General features: G+C 41.0%; 1 protein-coding gene across 1 annotated transcript; it reads right to left on the bottom strand.

The window, feature by feature from the left end:
• Window positions 1-7303: 7303 nt before the first annotated feature.
• Window positions 7304-17257, bottom strand: LOC307259110 (galanin receptor type 1-like; the record flags this gene model as incomplete). Its single annotated transcript, XM_080038844.1, has 3 exons — window positions 7304-7624; window positions 16368-16433; window positions 16547-17257. 3 exons carry the CDS (start codon window positions 17255-17257, stop codon window positions 7304-7306), a joined length of 1098 nt encoding a protein of 365 aa, XP_079894970.1.
• Window positions 17258-17638: the final 381 nt, after the last annotated feature.

The raw sequence follows: 17638 nt of genomic DNA, 5'->3' as shown, positions 1-17638 counted from the left end.
GTTTAAGAAAATTGTCCTTCAATCTTTGTAAAATATTTACTTTAAATAAACCTTAAATAAGTAATTGTCTAATGGATTTGTCTTGCATTACAGTTTATGAGATATGTATCAATGGCACAATTTACCCCATGGTATTCTCTCTTGTGGCACAACTTACACCACACAGGGGGCAAGTTGTGCCACAAGACAACTTTTTTTTCGAAAGCTATATTTCTTCAACACTTTATTCCAGATCCAAAGTTTTTATTGCCAGGGATGCACAACATCCTGAAATATATGTACATATTTGAGTTGGAGACTTTACTGTCAAGGCCTCACTTTAAAGTCACTTTGAGTAAAAAGTGGCACAACTTAGGCCACTCTCCCCTATAATTCTGCTGCAGGAATACAAATTTCTACCCAAGAAATTACTTTATCCCCATAGCACAGTATGTTACTTTAGAATGTTAAAATGTGTTATTAATGACTTGCTTGTTGAAATAAAGGTGAATCAAAAAAATAAAAATCCAAACCCAGTTGTGGTGGATACTATTGAATGTATGTACATCACCTAGAGCTGCCAGCTGAGTTGTCCTTGAATATGTCCAGTGCTAGAACAGTGCTCTTTATTCTGCAGCGTATTCACATCACGTATCACGGTGAGTTTATTGCCTCGCTGTTTAATATATGCAGACAGACAAGGGATTTAAGCTGCAAATGTTTGAGATGATTGAGTTCAGCTGCATTTATTAGTTTTCTAAATCATCACAGCTGGAAATCAGGACATCATTTGCATGGAAAGGAGTGTGTGTTTCTGTGTGTGTGTGTGTGTGTGTGTGTGTGTGTGACGTGTGTGTGTGTACTCACCTTCATGAAAACCTAAGTTATTACGATTGATCCTCTGTGGCGCCATAGATATATTGGTTCAACATGTCACGGCAATTCATCTAATAGCTGTCGAGGCGTTTCACTCAAACTCCTAAATGCCAACTTGGTGGTAAGTGCTCGATAAAGATCAGCATAGTCATTCATAATCCACCTCTGATGAATTTGAGTGTTTGTGCAATCCATCAAAGAACTGACCGGTCGACATTTTCCAATCACAAGAGCCACTCAAAAAAATGTTGATATAAATTAAAACGTTTGAGCTTTTGCAAAAAAAGTCTTGGTTTTACATAACGGCAGAAGAAATAGAACTCTGCATTTACTTACACAGTGCAACTTAAAAAAAAAGGAAACAGTCCCCAAAACAAAATGTCCTAGTTAAATCCCCACATGGTTTCATCAAATGTTAATGGTAAAAACATGTCTCTTGTTTCCTTCTGGACCGGATTATCATGGCAATAACCAAATGTTCCAAATATGTAATTTAATTTCAGCAGACCACCTGTGCATACAATCTCTGCTGCTTTTAGTTCCGATGTCATCTGTATCTGCTTTGTTCGAAGGGTTAAAGTTCTGTTTTACTCTATACTGTTTTTCTTGCATGATAGTCATTATCTTTGTTAATAGAATTGCCCTGAAAGTGAACCTCTTCTGGCTAGATATTTACAGTACGACCTGTCATGGGAAGACAGTCAGACCTCTGAGGGATGGTTGGGCTTGGTCTATTGCCAGGAAAATGTACTCCCAACAGAGTGTAATCAACAAAGCCATATACTCTTGAGGGGCAGAACCCATACTGGTGGGAGCCTACACTGCTATTTATCTCTCTTATAGCCGCTAGCGATTGCCACTGTGAGGGAGGTAAGGGTCGTATCAGCGACGCTGAAGAAACATAGGGCCTCAATGAGACTCCAGAACAGCTTTTTTTAAAACAGATTTTCCATACTTGGGACTTGTATGTATTATTTATGGAATAAAAAAAACATTTATTCTCAGGAAAATGACAAAGTTTAATATAGACACACAATACACGTAAGTGAAGACAGGCAAAAGTCTGGATATACAGTTTCTCACATGTTGCAATTTCAAGCACACAGAGATTAGAAAGACAAGAAAACAATCTTTTTCTCCCCCTTAACCCGGTACGTTATTTAATATAAACACCACGGCTGGAATAATACAGGAAACAAGGTTGGGGGAACAAACACAGCACGACAACCTTGGTGACACAAGCAAAGCACTGGAAATCTATACAAACAGTTAGTATCATCAAAGTGATGGAATAAATAAATACTCACCACCGTAAACCAAATTTACACCTTGAAAAAACGAGAGAAGTCATTTTTTTTGTTTTGGCGCTACAAACTGAAACTATGTTCAAAAAGTTGTCTCTGTGAAATTGAAGATCACTTTTGAGAATACAGCGCAAATTAAAGTATAAACATTGTTAATATTGGGCATCAGACTTAGTTTAAACTGCCCGAGAGCAGGCAAATGACACTATGAATACTTGTATAATTACTCTGTCCACATTATGTAATTATGGGGAACAGACAGGGGAACAACTGTGCTTAGCCCGGCTATGTTGGAGCCAATCGCGGAAAAGCTGACAAATGTTCTCAAATGGCCCATTCGTCTTCATCCAGTCGTTTATCCAAATCCCCTTCAGAGCCACAGATCTTCAAGCTGACAGGCGGAAGCTGTAAATTCTATTTACTGTTTACACTTTCACATCCGTCATACCACTGAGAAGCACACACTGTGTGTCTTGTTTTGTTTTCTGTTGAACAGTTTTTACTCACTGACTTGAAAACATGGTTAGAAAAAAGTGCTTTATTTTACAGCCCGCCTACCCCGGACTAACACTGTGTAATGAAGGAGTTTTTTCTCCCACATTTCCAATGCTTTCAAGGTGGTAGTGTAGTTTCCCTAAATTACCATTTTCTCAACTGGAACTATTTTATGTTTTTCTTTGTTCAGTTAAAATCAGAACACAATGGCAGGCCATTTATTAAATGTATGAATACCCCAATGACCTTTCATAGAGGTCGCCTCTGTTTTAAGGTATATGTATTTGGCTCCTTAATTGTCTATGTTTTGACATGACAGGACATACAAATGTAAATACATTTTTTATGCCAGAAAGATTGCCCCCCTTACTCTCTAATCACTTGTCTGCCACCCTTGTACTTGTATGTTTGTCTCTATTAATTATTATACTGATGCCCTGTATGTAAAACGACAAAATAAAACGACAACATTCTCTGCAGAAAGATATGATTTGTTCGTGGGCTTTGGGAAACCACAGCGGATTTGTGTTACACCTTTGTATCATTCGCCGCAGATATTCCATGCATTTACATAGGGGAGAACGGGGTAATGTGAGACACTTTTTACATTTGCTCCCTTCTAAGCGAGCTAAATTGATTTATCAGTCAAATTTACACATTTCTACGATGGCGCTGAGCATTCACCAAATAAAAAAAAGTTTCACACTCAGGATCTCGTAATTACGAGATCCTGAGTGTGCTAACGGCTACAATATTATTTGGTTAAATGTTTATGCAGTTTGTTCATTATGAGCCACCGGAGCCACTGTACTATGTTGCCTCATCCAATCAGAATGCCCGGTGGGCTAGTTCACTTTTACCTCCTGTTTGATACTGTATCGGAGCGCAGTTTTATTGAATGCTTTGATTAAATGCAGTCGTTTAAACTCGGTGTAATCCATGACTCATACAAACACATAAGAACGTTCTACAAGGAGGGCATAACAATGAGTAGCAGCTATGTCAACTTTGCGCAGACGTGCAGTCACTGGTACTGTTCAGGAGAAAAGCCCAGTCGGACCTCAGCAGCTGATCACGGGCGTAAAGCCAAAGTGTGTCCCTTAGTTCCCGATGCGATCGCTGATTAATGAATGAACAGTAAAACATATTTAAAATAATTGTATTGATTATGGGGCCCATTGTAGTCCGGAAACCAAGGTAATTGCCTATGTTTGCCTACGGCTAGGTTCACCTTGTCTGCACACAAACTCACAAACACACACACACAGACACACACTATAAGTTTGGCACAACACCGGAACCGCGACCACTAACTTGCTAAATCAACATTTAGGCCATTATTCGCATAGGCCTACTTGACATCCTGGTCATGGATTTTGTGTAAAAATAGAGTAAAGTGCGCTTTAGATCTTAGATCTTTATCTCGTAATTACGAGATCCTTATCTCGTTATTACGAGATATTTTCTCGTAATTACGAGATCCTGAGTGTGCTAAAGGCTACATTAGCCGTGAAACTTTTTTTTATTTGGTGAATGCTCAGCGCCACCATACATTTCCCATTAATTCAGGATGTTTCCTAGAAATGGGCATTAGCAGAATTTATTCAAGACAAAGGGCAGTGAAAATATGATTGTTTAAAAAAAAAGTTGTCTTGTGACCAGAGAACTCAAGGGTGTAAACTGATCCACTTACTTTTTCCACTCTGAAACTACCATAACAACACATGTTGTAACAGTTAGAACCCTGACAGCTTGAAAACCAAATATTCCCAAACTAATGTCGGACTAGTAACAGAATCATGGGGTTTGGTCAATTAAGCAAAAAAATGTTCTAAACACTTGAAAGTAACTCTGATCAAATACAACAAATAATTAATATTCAATAATTAACATTCAAATGACAGATAGAACAAGTTAGATTAAAACACAGTCTGGGGGTCAGAACACAGGACCCTTAGAGCCAGCTAGTGTCTGGGGGTCAGAGCAAAGGACAATCAGAACCAGCTAGAACAGCCTGGGACTCAGAACACAGGACTAGACCCAGCTGTCATTTTCCATCTTTTGAGTTTTTGATTAATATTTTTCTGCATTTGTTTTATCGGATCATTTATTGAATAAAGACATATTACTTAGAGTCTATTGATGTTAAAGGTCACTCTCCTGTCCCCCACATACATATGTGCCAAACCCTGCCCTTGCTGACACCCCTTCAATCATCAACCCCCACCTCCAGCCCACATTGTCTTTTGTCTTATTCAAACTAGACTCCTTGCTACCTCAAATATAATGGATTCGTTAAAAGAGGGCACAGACACTATCTCACTTTACCCCACTGCCACAATTTGAGAAAAAACTACCTCTCTCAGCAATTCAGGCTAATCTTCAGTTATCATCATCACATGGTTTCATATGTTGGTAGTTCATCAACATGTAGGATTGAAGTTTTTCTACCTGAATCAATTTGCTTTGGCACAACAAACAATTAAGTTGACAGCAAGAACATTTACTTTTACATGCAAAAAATAAATTTTTGTGAAAAAAACATGCTTACAACATCACCATGAGGTCCTCTCTTTCATGGCCATGGGGAAATGAGAGGGGCTTGAAAACATATATCTCACATGACCAAATATGTGTTCCATTGCCTAGATACAGTGGGTGTCTCACATTACCCCGTTCTCCCCTATGTGTCCACCATAAGTCCCTTGTGCCTCCTGGAGTCGATTTGTACATGCAAATGTCCCATTTTAAATGATTTCCATTAGTCATGGGTGGACGTGAATGAGCATCACCTTATCTACAGTCAGTGGTTCATTGAAAACAGTTAGCACTTCCGCCTCCTCTGTTCTGTGGGAATACTCCTTTGCTCTCTCAATTGAGATTCACCTGGAGAGCGAAAGATGAGCGTCTGCAGACTGCAATGATTAGTTGTTCCTCCCTGGTTGAAGTTGTGACATGTGGTTACCCAACCAAAGGCTTACATTCCACACTTAACTCAATGTGGGATCGTTCTTTGGATGCTTCACATTCGTCAACGTCCACAACTCCTCATAAATATAAAACACCTTGCGATTCTGTTAGTCCAGGTTAAAGGTCTCACATTGTTCAGTTTGGATGATAGGTAAAGCTGCTGTGTACAGATTTGGAACATCACGGACATATGGCGAAAATACAACTTCAGAATTGTTCTTATCCACAGGGGTCTCCTGTTAAGATTGTTTTTGGTGGTTGGAAAGATGGCTGCCAAAAAGCGTGCAAAACAACAAGCCTCAAGCTTTACATGTCCAACAGCCCGGCTCAGTCACACAGCATGACGCAATGTGAAAACTGTTAGCGTACAGCATATGAGGCAAGTATAGAGTGAGGCTTTTTCATACGCATATGAACTTCAGCTTCAGTGTTCCTAATATTTACAACCACATCAATTTAAAATACCGGCTTTAGTCACAATCATCATCACAGTCATGAAAGTATGTTAATAATTGTTTTCTTACCAATGGTAGGCATGTTTTTTTCAGTAGGCAAGTTACTTAACAATGACTGTACTCTTTACACTTCTTTTGTTACTGAGCCCAGCTCCGTTAAACAACTCCAATTTCACAATACGCACCCTTCTCATTATATCTACAACTCCTGGTGGCGCTGTACTAAATGGAACCACCTTAGATAAGAGTGGATTACTTATTTTCAAAAAATCTAACTGTATTTTTAACTGCATCTGCATACTGTATATATATATATCCAAGCAAGTCTACATTTGTCTGCGCTCAATTCAGAAACACATGTATTCTGTTTTCTTATTCTTTTTCAACAGAACAGTGGTCAAAAGGTTATTTTGAGTACCCACCAAGCACATGGCAGACATCTGCAAAGAGCTGCCGCAACGCACTACATACACAGTAGTAGAGAAGGTGTGCGCTAAGGCTGTTGTTCCACAATAATGTGAATACGCTGTAAAAGCCATGTTTCCATGGTAATGAATACTCCTCAGGGTGATGTGTCCATAGTAACAATCAGTTACATCTCCTGACCGGACTGAGAAAAACAACCCAGAAAAAAACATGGCTGCAAAACACAGTTTCACTGCAACAGGTGGTTGTAACTCAATATAATGCAACTCTTGGGTCATCTTGAAAAAAAGTCTATCAGTTGAGATTTGCTATATACTTCTGAAGACAGGAAGTAGAACAGCTTCTCATTCATGATGTAGAGAGGGAATCATTTTCCTGAGTTTTTCGACGGCACAGGATTTTATATGAAAGAAAAGATGGATGCATGGGCAATGCAATCATGAACAGGGCTTATGCAACATCAAAGCAACCACACTACATCAAAAATCCCATGCAACCACTTGCGTCATGTGGCTATGACTTTACATTGAGTTCCAAATGTTCCAGTCGCCGTATGAACCCAATCAAAGACTCGCCAGTCTGGGGGCGCTTTGTGGTGTAATGGTTAGAACGCGTACCATGCAGATGCGGGGTCCTCGTCGCGGCTGACCCTGGTTCGATTCCGGGCCGGGTCGTTCTTTGCATGTCATCCGCCTCTATACCCCATTTAATCTCTGTATGTCCACTCTGTCAATTAAAGCATGATGACAAAACAAAAAAATCTATCTTTAAAAAATAAAATAAAAAAAGACAGGACAATCAAACGCTGGTGCAGTTAGTCGATGGCGCCGTGTCGGCTTTGCACCGGATCTTTTTGATGTCGGTGAGCAGGGAGCCGCTGGTGCCGATCTGGCATTTGAACACCTGCTTGTAGGCCTTGCGGAAGTTCTCCGACAGGAAGGCGTATATGACGGGGTTGACGGAGGAGTTGCTGTAGGCCAGGCAGTGGGCCGTCACGCGCAGCACGAATGACGCCTGGTTCAGAGGGAAGGTCCCAAACTCCGCCCACAGGTGCACAAAGTGATGGGGTAGCCAAGAGATGCAGAACACCACCACCACCACCAGCACCGTCTGAGCCGTCTGGAAAGGAGACACACATTAGGGGAAGGGGGGATGGAGACATGGGTGAGTTTAGTAGGTGCACCCTTGAGGATAACTGTGAAACCAAGCATTGCTAACTATAGACATTCACAAGAGGCAAGGTGGGTGAAGTGTAAGATCGAACCGCCAGCCCTGCGATCATTGGCCGACCCGCTCTACCACCTGCGCCACAGTCGCCCCACTTATGACTAACCTTGTCCGTCTGCCATGTGGTGCTGGGCAGTTATTTTGTTTGTGTTTTTCTCTATGAACTGTTGTGAGAAAATGAGATCATAAGGCTGTAGTAATTAAGCAAAGAGTATTTAATCAAACAACAGAGGCTTCATGTTCTTGGATCCAGTAAGAACATGGAGGTCCATCCGATCCAGGAAGCCCCGCGGTGGCTTTTTGAGAAGAATGGCCCAGATCAGATGGCAAGTTGCATCTTTTATCCAAGTCAGTTCAGCATCAACAAGAATGTTGTGTGTTTCAATTGGCAGTCAGAGGAGGAGGGGGGGGGGGGGGGGCTCAGCGACAGACTGTCTACTGCTGCAGGGGGGGTGTATCCAAGGGATGGGGGGGGGGCTGGGGAGGAACAGTCTGAGTGCTTTCCAAAAAACATTTGGGGAATCTAAGATAAAAACAATGTTTCCTTTTGCATTAATAAGCATTCTAACATTTGAGTCCGGAGATATATCATATGCAATATTTGCCATTACAGAACACTGATGCCAGCTGCTGTAAACATGGTTGATAATAACAGCATTGCGAGACGAAAGATCTAAATAATGGGCTAGAAGATGTGAAATTGCTCCACAGCTGAGGGGAACTGTCACTTTAGGAATCATGTTGTATTGGTTTGTTCATGAGCAACCTCTTTCAAATTGCACATAGTCATTAGATGCATCATTATACAAAATATGGATTAGTGCAGGGATTCTATAACTTTGGGCATTACAATCGATAAAGCCAAAGGCCACAGCTAGAAAGCGTAACCACGTAAAAACTAATTGCATGCTGACTGAGCCACCTAGCCCCTCCACTGCATTTCTAGGCAGCAATTGGATGTATTCCAGAACGTATGAGATCCTACGTGACATCTCATGAGCAAACAATTCATGAAAAAGCAGCATAGCAAGAATAAATGTCAGAGCATAGCACACAAGAAAATGCATTCATATCGAGAAATTATTAATCACATGCACACCGGCATTTGCCTTTTGATTTATGACGTTGAATTGAGTCTGCCATGTTCAAAGCTGCCAGATTATGTGACCAATTAAATGCATTGGAAGTAGTTATGTATTCCCAGTACATTCCCCTCACCCCCTTCTTCCCCCAATAGAAATCACACTGTTTGACAAGCTCCCATACAAATGATGTAGCCCATCTTTCCTTTTCCAACACAGCATTTGAGTGACAGTCTGAATTTCAGTGGGTTTTGAACAATGTGCTTTGAAATCGTGTGGGCTCATTGTGATGGAGCTACAAAGGTTTGAAAATGTTTTTTTTATAACATAAAGTACAAAGGCGTGTCCAAAACGTCTAGAATCGCAAATCAAAGTCTCAGATTGACTGAAGGAGCTTTCATGTATTTTCTGCTTTTATTCGGTAGAGATGTGGGAGCATTTGATGCTTGAATAATGCAAGGTTGTGTTCAAGCCCGTCTCTTCCTTCTTCTTGTATTGAAGCTGCATTTCTTGAAATGTTTTAATTAAAGATAAATCAAACGACTGATGTGATATGAATGGGAGCCATCTCATTGTGATGAACCCACGAAGAATTATAGGTATCTACATGTAGCATCAGCTCTCACGAAAAGGAGTTTTAATGTTGGTTTCCAGTTACTTGTTTTGGTTGAACTGTCTGGTTCATTCCCACAGCTCTTATCAGTATAATGTGTAGCAGCAGTAGGCAGCTGTTGATAAACCCACTGTGCACTACTTGAGCTAATAAGCCACTTATTTCCCCTTGGGACCTCGACTCTACCCAGATGGAAGTAGAGTGGATATTGGACTTCCTATCACCAGGTTGCCAGAAGCACGACTCCAAATATGTGCTAATGTTTTTCTGTGTGTGCTGTGCTCTATGTGTTAAAAAGCAGGTTTTTCGCTAACGTGTTCAGATTAGCAACTTCATTTGGCGATAACATATCAATGTTGAGTCCGAATCATAATAATGAAAAAGATGAATAAAGCAGGTTCAAATGGAATTAAAACAGAATCAAGTCAACATGTTATTTAATTTAATGTAATTTGTTATCAGATTTTTCTCAGACCAAACTAAGTTAACTCCGGGCACAGTTGTGGCCATATCCCCCCGGATGAGCAAGAGAGAAGTGCCAATAATGACACTATGTATGTGCACATTTTTTGCGCATTTTACATTCAAGTGCAGTATTGATTAGTTTAACAAGCAACCTGTACTAATGAATCTGCCCCTTATCGATCATAACCGAGATAAACGTCATTAACTGGACACATTTTGAAATGCCAGGTCAATATTGGCCTGAGATATCAGCCTGACCATAATATACACATCCGCGCGCACACACACACACACACACACACACACACACACACACACACACACACACACACACACACACACACACACACACACACACACACACACACACACACACATTACACATTACACACACACTAACACACAAACAGTAGCAGCAAAGGAGAAGTTCCCACAGTTTTAGTGAAGCTGTCAGTCAGTAGCCATGCTTTGTTTGGATAGCCTTTATAATACATTCATATCTTCACCTCAGCCCTCTCAGAGCCTTCACTTGGGCTAATGTAAACAGCATCACCACAGGAAGAGGACACTAATAAAATTGAAGCATTTCCGCCTCTTTTCTCCAGCCACACTGTCTCTACTTGCAAAGATGATAGCTGATGAATGTGATTAAAGATTACGAGATTGATTTCAGTATACACAAGATTTACATGTTTTCCTTCGAAATATTTGATGTTGTGTGATGTGTTCTGAATGATATGTTCTGTTATTTCCACAAACAGGCTACAGACCAATGGATTTATAGCCAGAATGAATGGCTGCCAGAAGGCTGATCCGACTGCAGTTCTCTTGTCTGGATAATACAGGTCTGCAGGCCAATATGGGACCTTTAAAGTAAATTTGTTGTTTACTTATAGTAGCTGCTTTTCTATTTGCCTTGTACATTGTATATTCTGCATTGTTGCTGCTTTTTTTTCTATTTTACTTGTATATTGCATATTTTCATGTTTCTTTTTCATGTTTCTTTCTTGGCATAATAATGATGTACATAATTAGCCAAGCATCTGTGTTCTCCGTCTGGATACAGTACTTATTACTGGCTTTTTAAGCTCTGGTTCAACACAGAATCCATTACAAACATTAGTATTTGCCAAGTGAAATTAGATCCAACATTAATGCTATTCCCAATAACATTAACCAGGGGACATTAAGCAACAATTACATTTCTTTTTTCATCTAAACTCGACACAAAACCAGATAGTTTAAGAGAACAGGCAAAAAACTAAGTTTGTCACATTTTTCACAAAGGACTTCCAGGGAGAAAGAAAGAAAGAAAGACAGAAAGAAAGAAAGAAAGAAAGAAAGAAAGAAAGAAAGAAAGAAAGAAAGAAAGAAAGAAAGAAAGAAAGAAAGAAAGAAAGAAAGAAAGAAAGAAAGAAAGAAAGAAAGAAAGAAAGAAAGAAAGAAAGAACTTTCTTGCAGTGATAAGACGTTTGTTGAGATTTCACAACAGCGGTGGGAACAACCTTGCTCTCTCCGGCTGTGGCCAACATCAAGTGTCCCAGGACAGGTGGTGAGCTGCAGGGACCTGACTGAGCCACGCAAACTAGTGATGTAACACTTATTTGAACAAATTCCCTTTGCTCTCCACCAGGGACACTGTGTGGCCCGCTGCAATGTGTGAATAATGAATTGATAGCACTTCTTCTCCATCTTATCCAGAAAAATAAAAATTTCTATCAAGAAAGCTAATTTGAGATTTGCAGGAGAAGACAGAGATACATTAAGTTTATTGGATTTCTTGCAAAGAGTTGGACAAAAGTTTGGTAGCTGTGTGTGTACACTAAATATGAAGCTTCATACAGGAGATGGATGGCGTAGTTTGGCAGCGGAGGGTTAGGGTTAGGGATCAACATGTTTGTTTGCATTGTTTAGTAGCCCATCTGTGGAAAAACTAAAACGGATCTGTGACTTCCTGAGGTCTTATCTATCGTATAAAAATGCCTAATGTTGCAGTAAGAGGACAACCTACTCTACCTGCTTGGCCATGCTTTTAAACATATGGAGAACCTGGCTAGCCATTTCCCCACTGTTTCCAGTCTTAATGCAGTAGGCTACACTAAACCCATTGCTGGCTGTAGCAGTACATTGATCTCTTTGCCTTACTATGGGCAAAAAAAAGACATAGCTCCCAAAATTTCGGACAGTTCCTTTAAATATTAGAACTCAATAATGTTTTGTGTAATGTGTCGACAGCTTCAAGAGACGATGTAGCATCAGTAAGGCAACACTGAGTAGCGATGAGATAAGACTGGAGCAGGTATGGTATGCCTAGTTTAACAAAAGAAAACATGCCAACAAATCAACAGAACAGGCAGGTCATGGCTGTTCACAGCATCTCAGTTAAGCCAGATAACTGAGCAAGATACTTGATTCACCATGGGACCACCTGATACAGGACCAGTTGATTGAAAATGATTGAGTGTTATAAGTTATGGCTTGGCAACACCCTCACCTTGGCAGCACTCACACCATAAAAGTAATTGAAAGCAGCTTTGGGGGATAGCTCTCATATTGCACTTTATTATCCAACCCTTATAAAGCCCTGATATTGGTCTACGGAGATAAGAGGTTGCTTTAATTTATCACGTTTTATTACTCTGTGTCAGATTTCTTTAATTTACGCCTGTTATTTTCAGTGACTTTATGAACATGCATACCCAACCAGCCTACTGACATAAATAGAGGTTCAATGACACACAAGAAATAACATAAAAAGCAAATGTACTATTCAATTTCTGACAGCATTTACACAACTCTCTCATAGCTCAAGTGGTATGTAGACCTTAATCAGATTTAATATGCGTGTGCAAACAGTCGTGTTCGGATATCGGTTAACCTACCATATGTTACTCATGTATTAGGCTACATGTTTTCTTTCATGCACTGTTTGCCAAGCCCTTATCAAGGAGACTGTCAGTGTAACGTTCCCTGTGTGTGCATTCCGGATAAGTCCTCTGCACCGTGAATCCAGTAAATCATCAGGATTAACCGAAACCCCCCTATTCACCTTGTGCAATTGTTTTAAGACTCATGCAATAAAGCAAGTATGTAAGGGGAGGGAAGCTATACACATCAACGCACGTTCACATTCTCAGCAATCCCTCCCCTCTCAGCAGAGCATGGAGACCTGTACTCCCTTATCAACTGTGAAGAACAATGTACTAAAAGATCTCCTCAAGCGCAAATAATGAAGGCTAGATGGCAGTTCTATTGCACGTTGCACTTTGGCCAGTTAAAGGTGGACTCAGTCATTCTGGAGAATGCTTGAAGACCAAATCCCTTTTTGTCAAAATCAGTGAACATCTCCTCACACTCCGCTATCTGTCCGTATGGTGTGTGCGTTGAAAAGAATCCAGTGTGAAAGCCATAAGCTCTGTAGATTAGTGTTTTGTTTTCTACATGGACCCCATTTCTTTACATAACATTTGTTTACAAACCAGTTTACAGAGCCTGGGCTGTGTATTAACACCAGATTGTGTTCCAGTGCACACACACAGTAGAGACATGTAACAGATCATGAGGAGATATTCACTGTTTTTGAGCGATTTCCTTTTTTTTAAACAAGCATTCACCAGATTAACTGCCTACACCTTTAACAGTAAAGCAATATAGCATTTATATGAATCAATGAATCAAGTTGGCCCTGAGAAAAAAAATAGATAAAAGGGATCTCGTGGCTGCCAGTGCCTGTTGAATTGGAGGTGGTTCGGCATGTGGTACAGTGTACTGTACAGACTATATTGTCCCTCGCTGCCAGATAATGTGTGCAGGGCTGTGGGGTCAGAGTGTGGATGTAACATATATTCTCCATAAAACACATAAAACACTGACCCGAGTTTTGAACCATATATCCACAGATAAGGAAAGCTGCAGCTGCTCAAACAATAACAGGCAACGGACTAGAATAGATGGAGGGTATGACAGCAAAGGTGCCCACTTTTCCTTCCAATGATGTGCATACATCATAATTAACACCATTACCATCCTCTCTGGGACAGATAACCACACAATACTTAACCCAAGAGGTCAGATGGTGACTTAGAATGAATAGCAAGATGTGTAACACCATGTGTATCAGGGCCGGCGGTAGCCAGGGGCCAGGGTGGGCCGTGCCCACCCAAATGTGGGCTGTGCCCACCCAATAAAAAAATAAATAAAATATATATATTTTTTTTTAGGTGGAAGTCCAGACCCACTATCGGACGGACCTGTTCATTCGCTGTCCAAGAAAATGTCAAATAAAATTCAGACAATTAATTAATACTAAAGAATATACCATTACCATGCATTGCTTCTAATTGTATTATTGGGTGGGCAGGACAGCCTGCCTCCAAGTTACCCACCCGCTTAAAGTGGTCACTGGTCAGCAGAGCCGGCCCGAGGCATAAGCGAAATGAGCGGTTGCTTAGGGTCGCGACTGCCAGGGGGGCCCCCCCAATAAAAAAAATATGTTATAATAAAAAAAAAATTTAGTTTGTGTGTTTGATATCAACATCATATTATGTAAATGTAAATTATCATACAATAAAAGGAATACAATGTTTTGGTAGATAGCTTAGTTAATAGCTTAATAATTGAATCAGTTCATCTGGGAGGTAATCCGAGGTTAACTGATCACGTCACGTTCAAGTCCATGGCATGCACAGTTAGTATTGAGTTTATTTAAAAATATTTGAAAATGGGGCTGCCCTCAGTTGCCCATGCACTGTGTATAGTCTATAGCCTATTTCAGCCTCGTCTGTGGAAAAAAATATAACTGGACAACAGAGTTCTTCTGCTTCGTTCCTCTCACTGCATTTAAATGAATTCATTATATTACAGAAAAATACACTCAACAAAAATATAAACGCAACACTTTTGTTTTTGCTCCCATTTTTCATGAGATGGACTTAAAGATCTAAAATTCATTCCAGATACACAATTGTACCATTTCTCTCAAACATTGTTCACAAATCTGTCTAAATGTGTGATAGTGAGCACTTCTGCTTTGCTGAGATAATCCATCCCACCTCACAGGTGTGCCACATCAAGATGCTGATCTGACATCATGATTAGTGCACAGGTGTGCCTTAGACTGTCCACAATAAAAGGCCACCCTGAAATGTGCAGTTTTGTCTCACAGCAAAATGCCACAGATGCCACAAGCATTGAGGGAGCGTGCAATTGGCATGCTGACAGCAGGAATGTCAACCAGATCTGTTGCTCGTGCATTGAATGTTCATTTCTCCACCATAAGCCGTCTCCAGCAACTTCGCACAGCCATTGAAGAGGAGTGGACCAACATTCCACAGGCCACAATTGACAATCTGATAAACTCTATGCGAAGAAGATGTGTTGCACTGCATGAGGCAAATGGTGGTCACACCAGATACTGACTGGTTCTGAGTCCCCAGACCCCCAATAAAGCAAATAAATGCACATTTCAGAGTGGCCTTTTATTGTGGACAGTCTAAGGCACACCTGTGCACTAATCATGATGTCAGATCAGCATCTTGATGTGGCACACCTGTGAGGTGGGATGGATTATCTCAGCAAAGCAGAAGTGCTCACTATCACACATTTAGACAGATTTGTGAACAATGTTTGAGAGAAATGGTACAATTGTGTATCTGGAATGAATTTTAGATCTTTAAGTCCATCTCATGAAAAATGGGAGCAAAAACAAAAGTGTTGCGTTTATATTTTTGTTGAGTGTATGTCCCGTAAAAGAAAAAGAGCACCAAGCCCATCCCAGAGGACCCTGCATAATATTTTTATATTATTTAAAATGTATATTTCTATGGAAAATCCATGTGTCTTTCTTCAATAGCTTCTAATTCATCCGACCCAGTGTCTCCAAATTATTTGTTCACACAAAATTCCTCAGATTTAGCCTCTTAATTTTCCTCTTAAAGTGCACCAGATTCATGCATTTCACTTTAAAAAGGTAAAAAAAAATCTCCCGGGGGGGCATACCCCCGGACCCCCCTAGCAGAGATGTGACCTCGGCTGGCTACTATTTTCACCCAGCTGGACATTGGAGCCAATAGTGGAAATACTATATATCTATGTGTATAGTATATAGCTCTGGACTACCACCATCCAGGTTGCCCAGTCCCAAAGCTTTCTCTTCAACCAGCTCAGGCTGCCTACAGTTAATACTGTGATTAAAAAAGGCCCCGGGCCTGATGTGTATTGACACTGATTTAAGCATTATTGTTGACTAAATTCAGAAACTAAACTTCATGATTTTTTTATTTGCACTAATTTTTCCTCAAAATCAATGTAATCATGCAGCAATTCAACAGGTAACAAATCCCCTCTGCCATATCTAGTGTTCATTTGGTTTCTGCTACTGATTTCAGTTGGGCAAGTTTTTTAAACATATGGCTATTATGATCCATGCCATTCCCCACCCCTATTGCCCCTCAAAATGACAGCTTAAAATACATACCTTTTTCTTTGACGCCTCTGACTTTTTGGACATATTTCTTAGTTTCTTGTGCAAGTGATTAAGAACCTGGAAGCAAGAAGACGAGGGGAAATAAATATATGTTTTGGTAGTTCATCAATCATTTTTCATAATTATTAAATGGCCTGAACACAACCCATGATATGAACAACTTATCTCACCTTTGCGTAACAGAAGGTGATGAGAAGCAGGGGCAACACGTAACCAAACACAAACGTGCACACCACGTAGACTTTTTTCTGGGTTTGATTCGGCCACACTTCCCAGCAAAAGGTGTCGTTGTCCTGGTGGAAAATGTTCTGGAAGTACATGACGGGCGAGGCCATGGCCAGGGACAGTATCCAAATGACCACCACACCGGACAGAGCGTGCCTCGCCACCCGGATCGAGGAGGACTTTCGGGAGTGCACGATGGCGATGTAGCGGTCCACGGACATGGCGGAGAGTGTGAAGATGCTCACCAGCATGGACACGGTGAAAAAGTAGTGGATGAACTTGCAAATGAAGGCGCCCAGGACCCAGGTCTGCATCATGTAGATGGTGGACTGGAAAGGGATGCAGAAGAGCAGGTAGGAGAGGTCCGCGATGCTCAGGTTGAGGATGAAGATGTTGGTGGTGCTGCGAGGCTTGCCGGGTTTGCTCCGGGCCAACACGGTGATGACCATGGAGTTTCCCAGCACGCCCAGCGTAAAGATGAGGGCGAACACCAGCAGAGTGATGACATTATCCGTGCCGATCCCGAACAGAGGTTTCTGGGTGACTTTTTCCACCATGCTCTGGTTCTCCCCCGCTGCTGCTGCGCTCAGGTTCTCCGCTATTCTCAGGTTCCACGGCTCCTCGACGGACCAGTCGTACTGCTCTGATAAGTTCATGATTTCTTTTTTCTTTCTTCTTTTCCCCACTTCAGATGGATTTGAAAAAAACTTTTCCTAATAAATGACCTACGGGAGGTCTGTGTCCTGCTGCTTCATGACAGTTTGTTTAAGAGCGAGGGTTTATACAGTAGTCCGGTGCGTTTCCATTAGCCCTAAATACTGTTTTTCGCTGTCTTCCTGTATCTTTCTTGGTTAATCCCCAGTTGTATTCTGAAATCTCACGATAGCAATACGTATGAACTATGTTCTTTATCTGTAAAGTAGCCGGGTAGTGAGTTTTGCCGCTGTGCGTCTTGGAGTCTCCACTTGTGCGCACCTGACGCGTCCGCGCACCAACCGCACTGATCCACTCTGAAGCATATTCCTCTGCTGTGTGCG

This window comes from Ammodytes marinus (genome assembly GCF_949987685.1).
Source record: "Ammodytes marinus genome assembly, chromosome: 13".
NCBI classification, from domain to species: Eukaryota; Metazoa; Chordata; class Actinopteri; order Uranoscopiformes; family Ammodytidae; genus Ammodytes; species Ammodytes marinus.
This window is presented reverse-complemented; position numbering and strand designations above follow the sequence as displayed.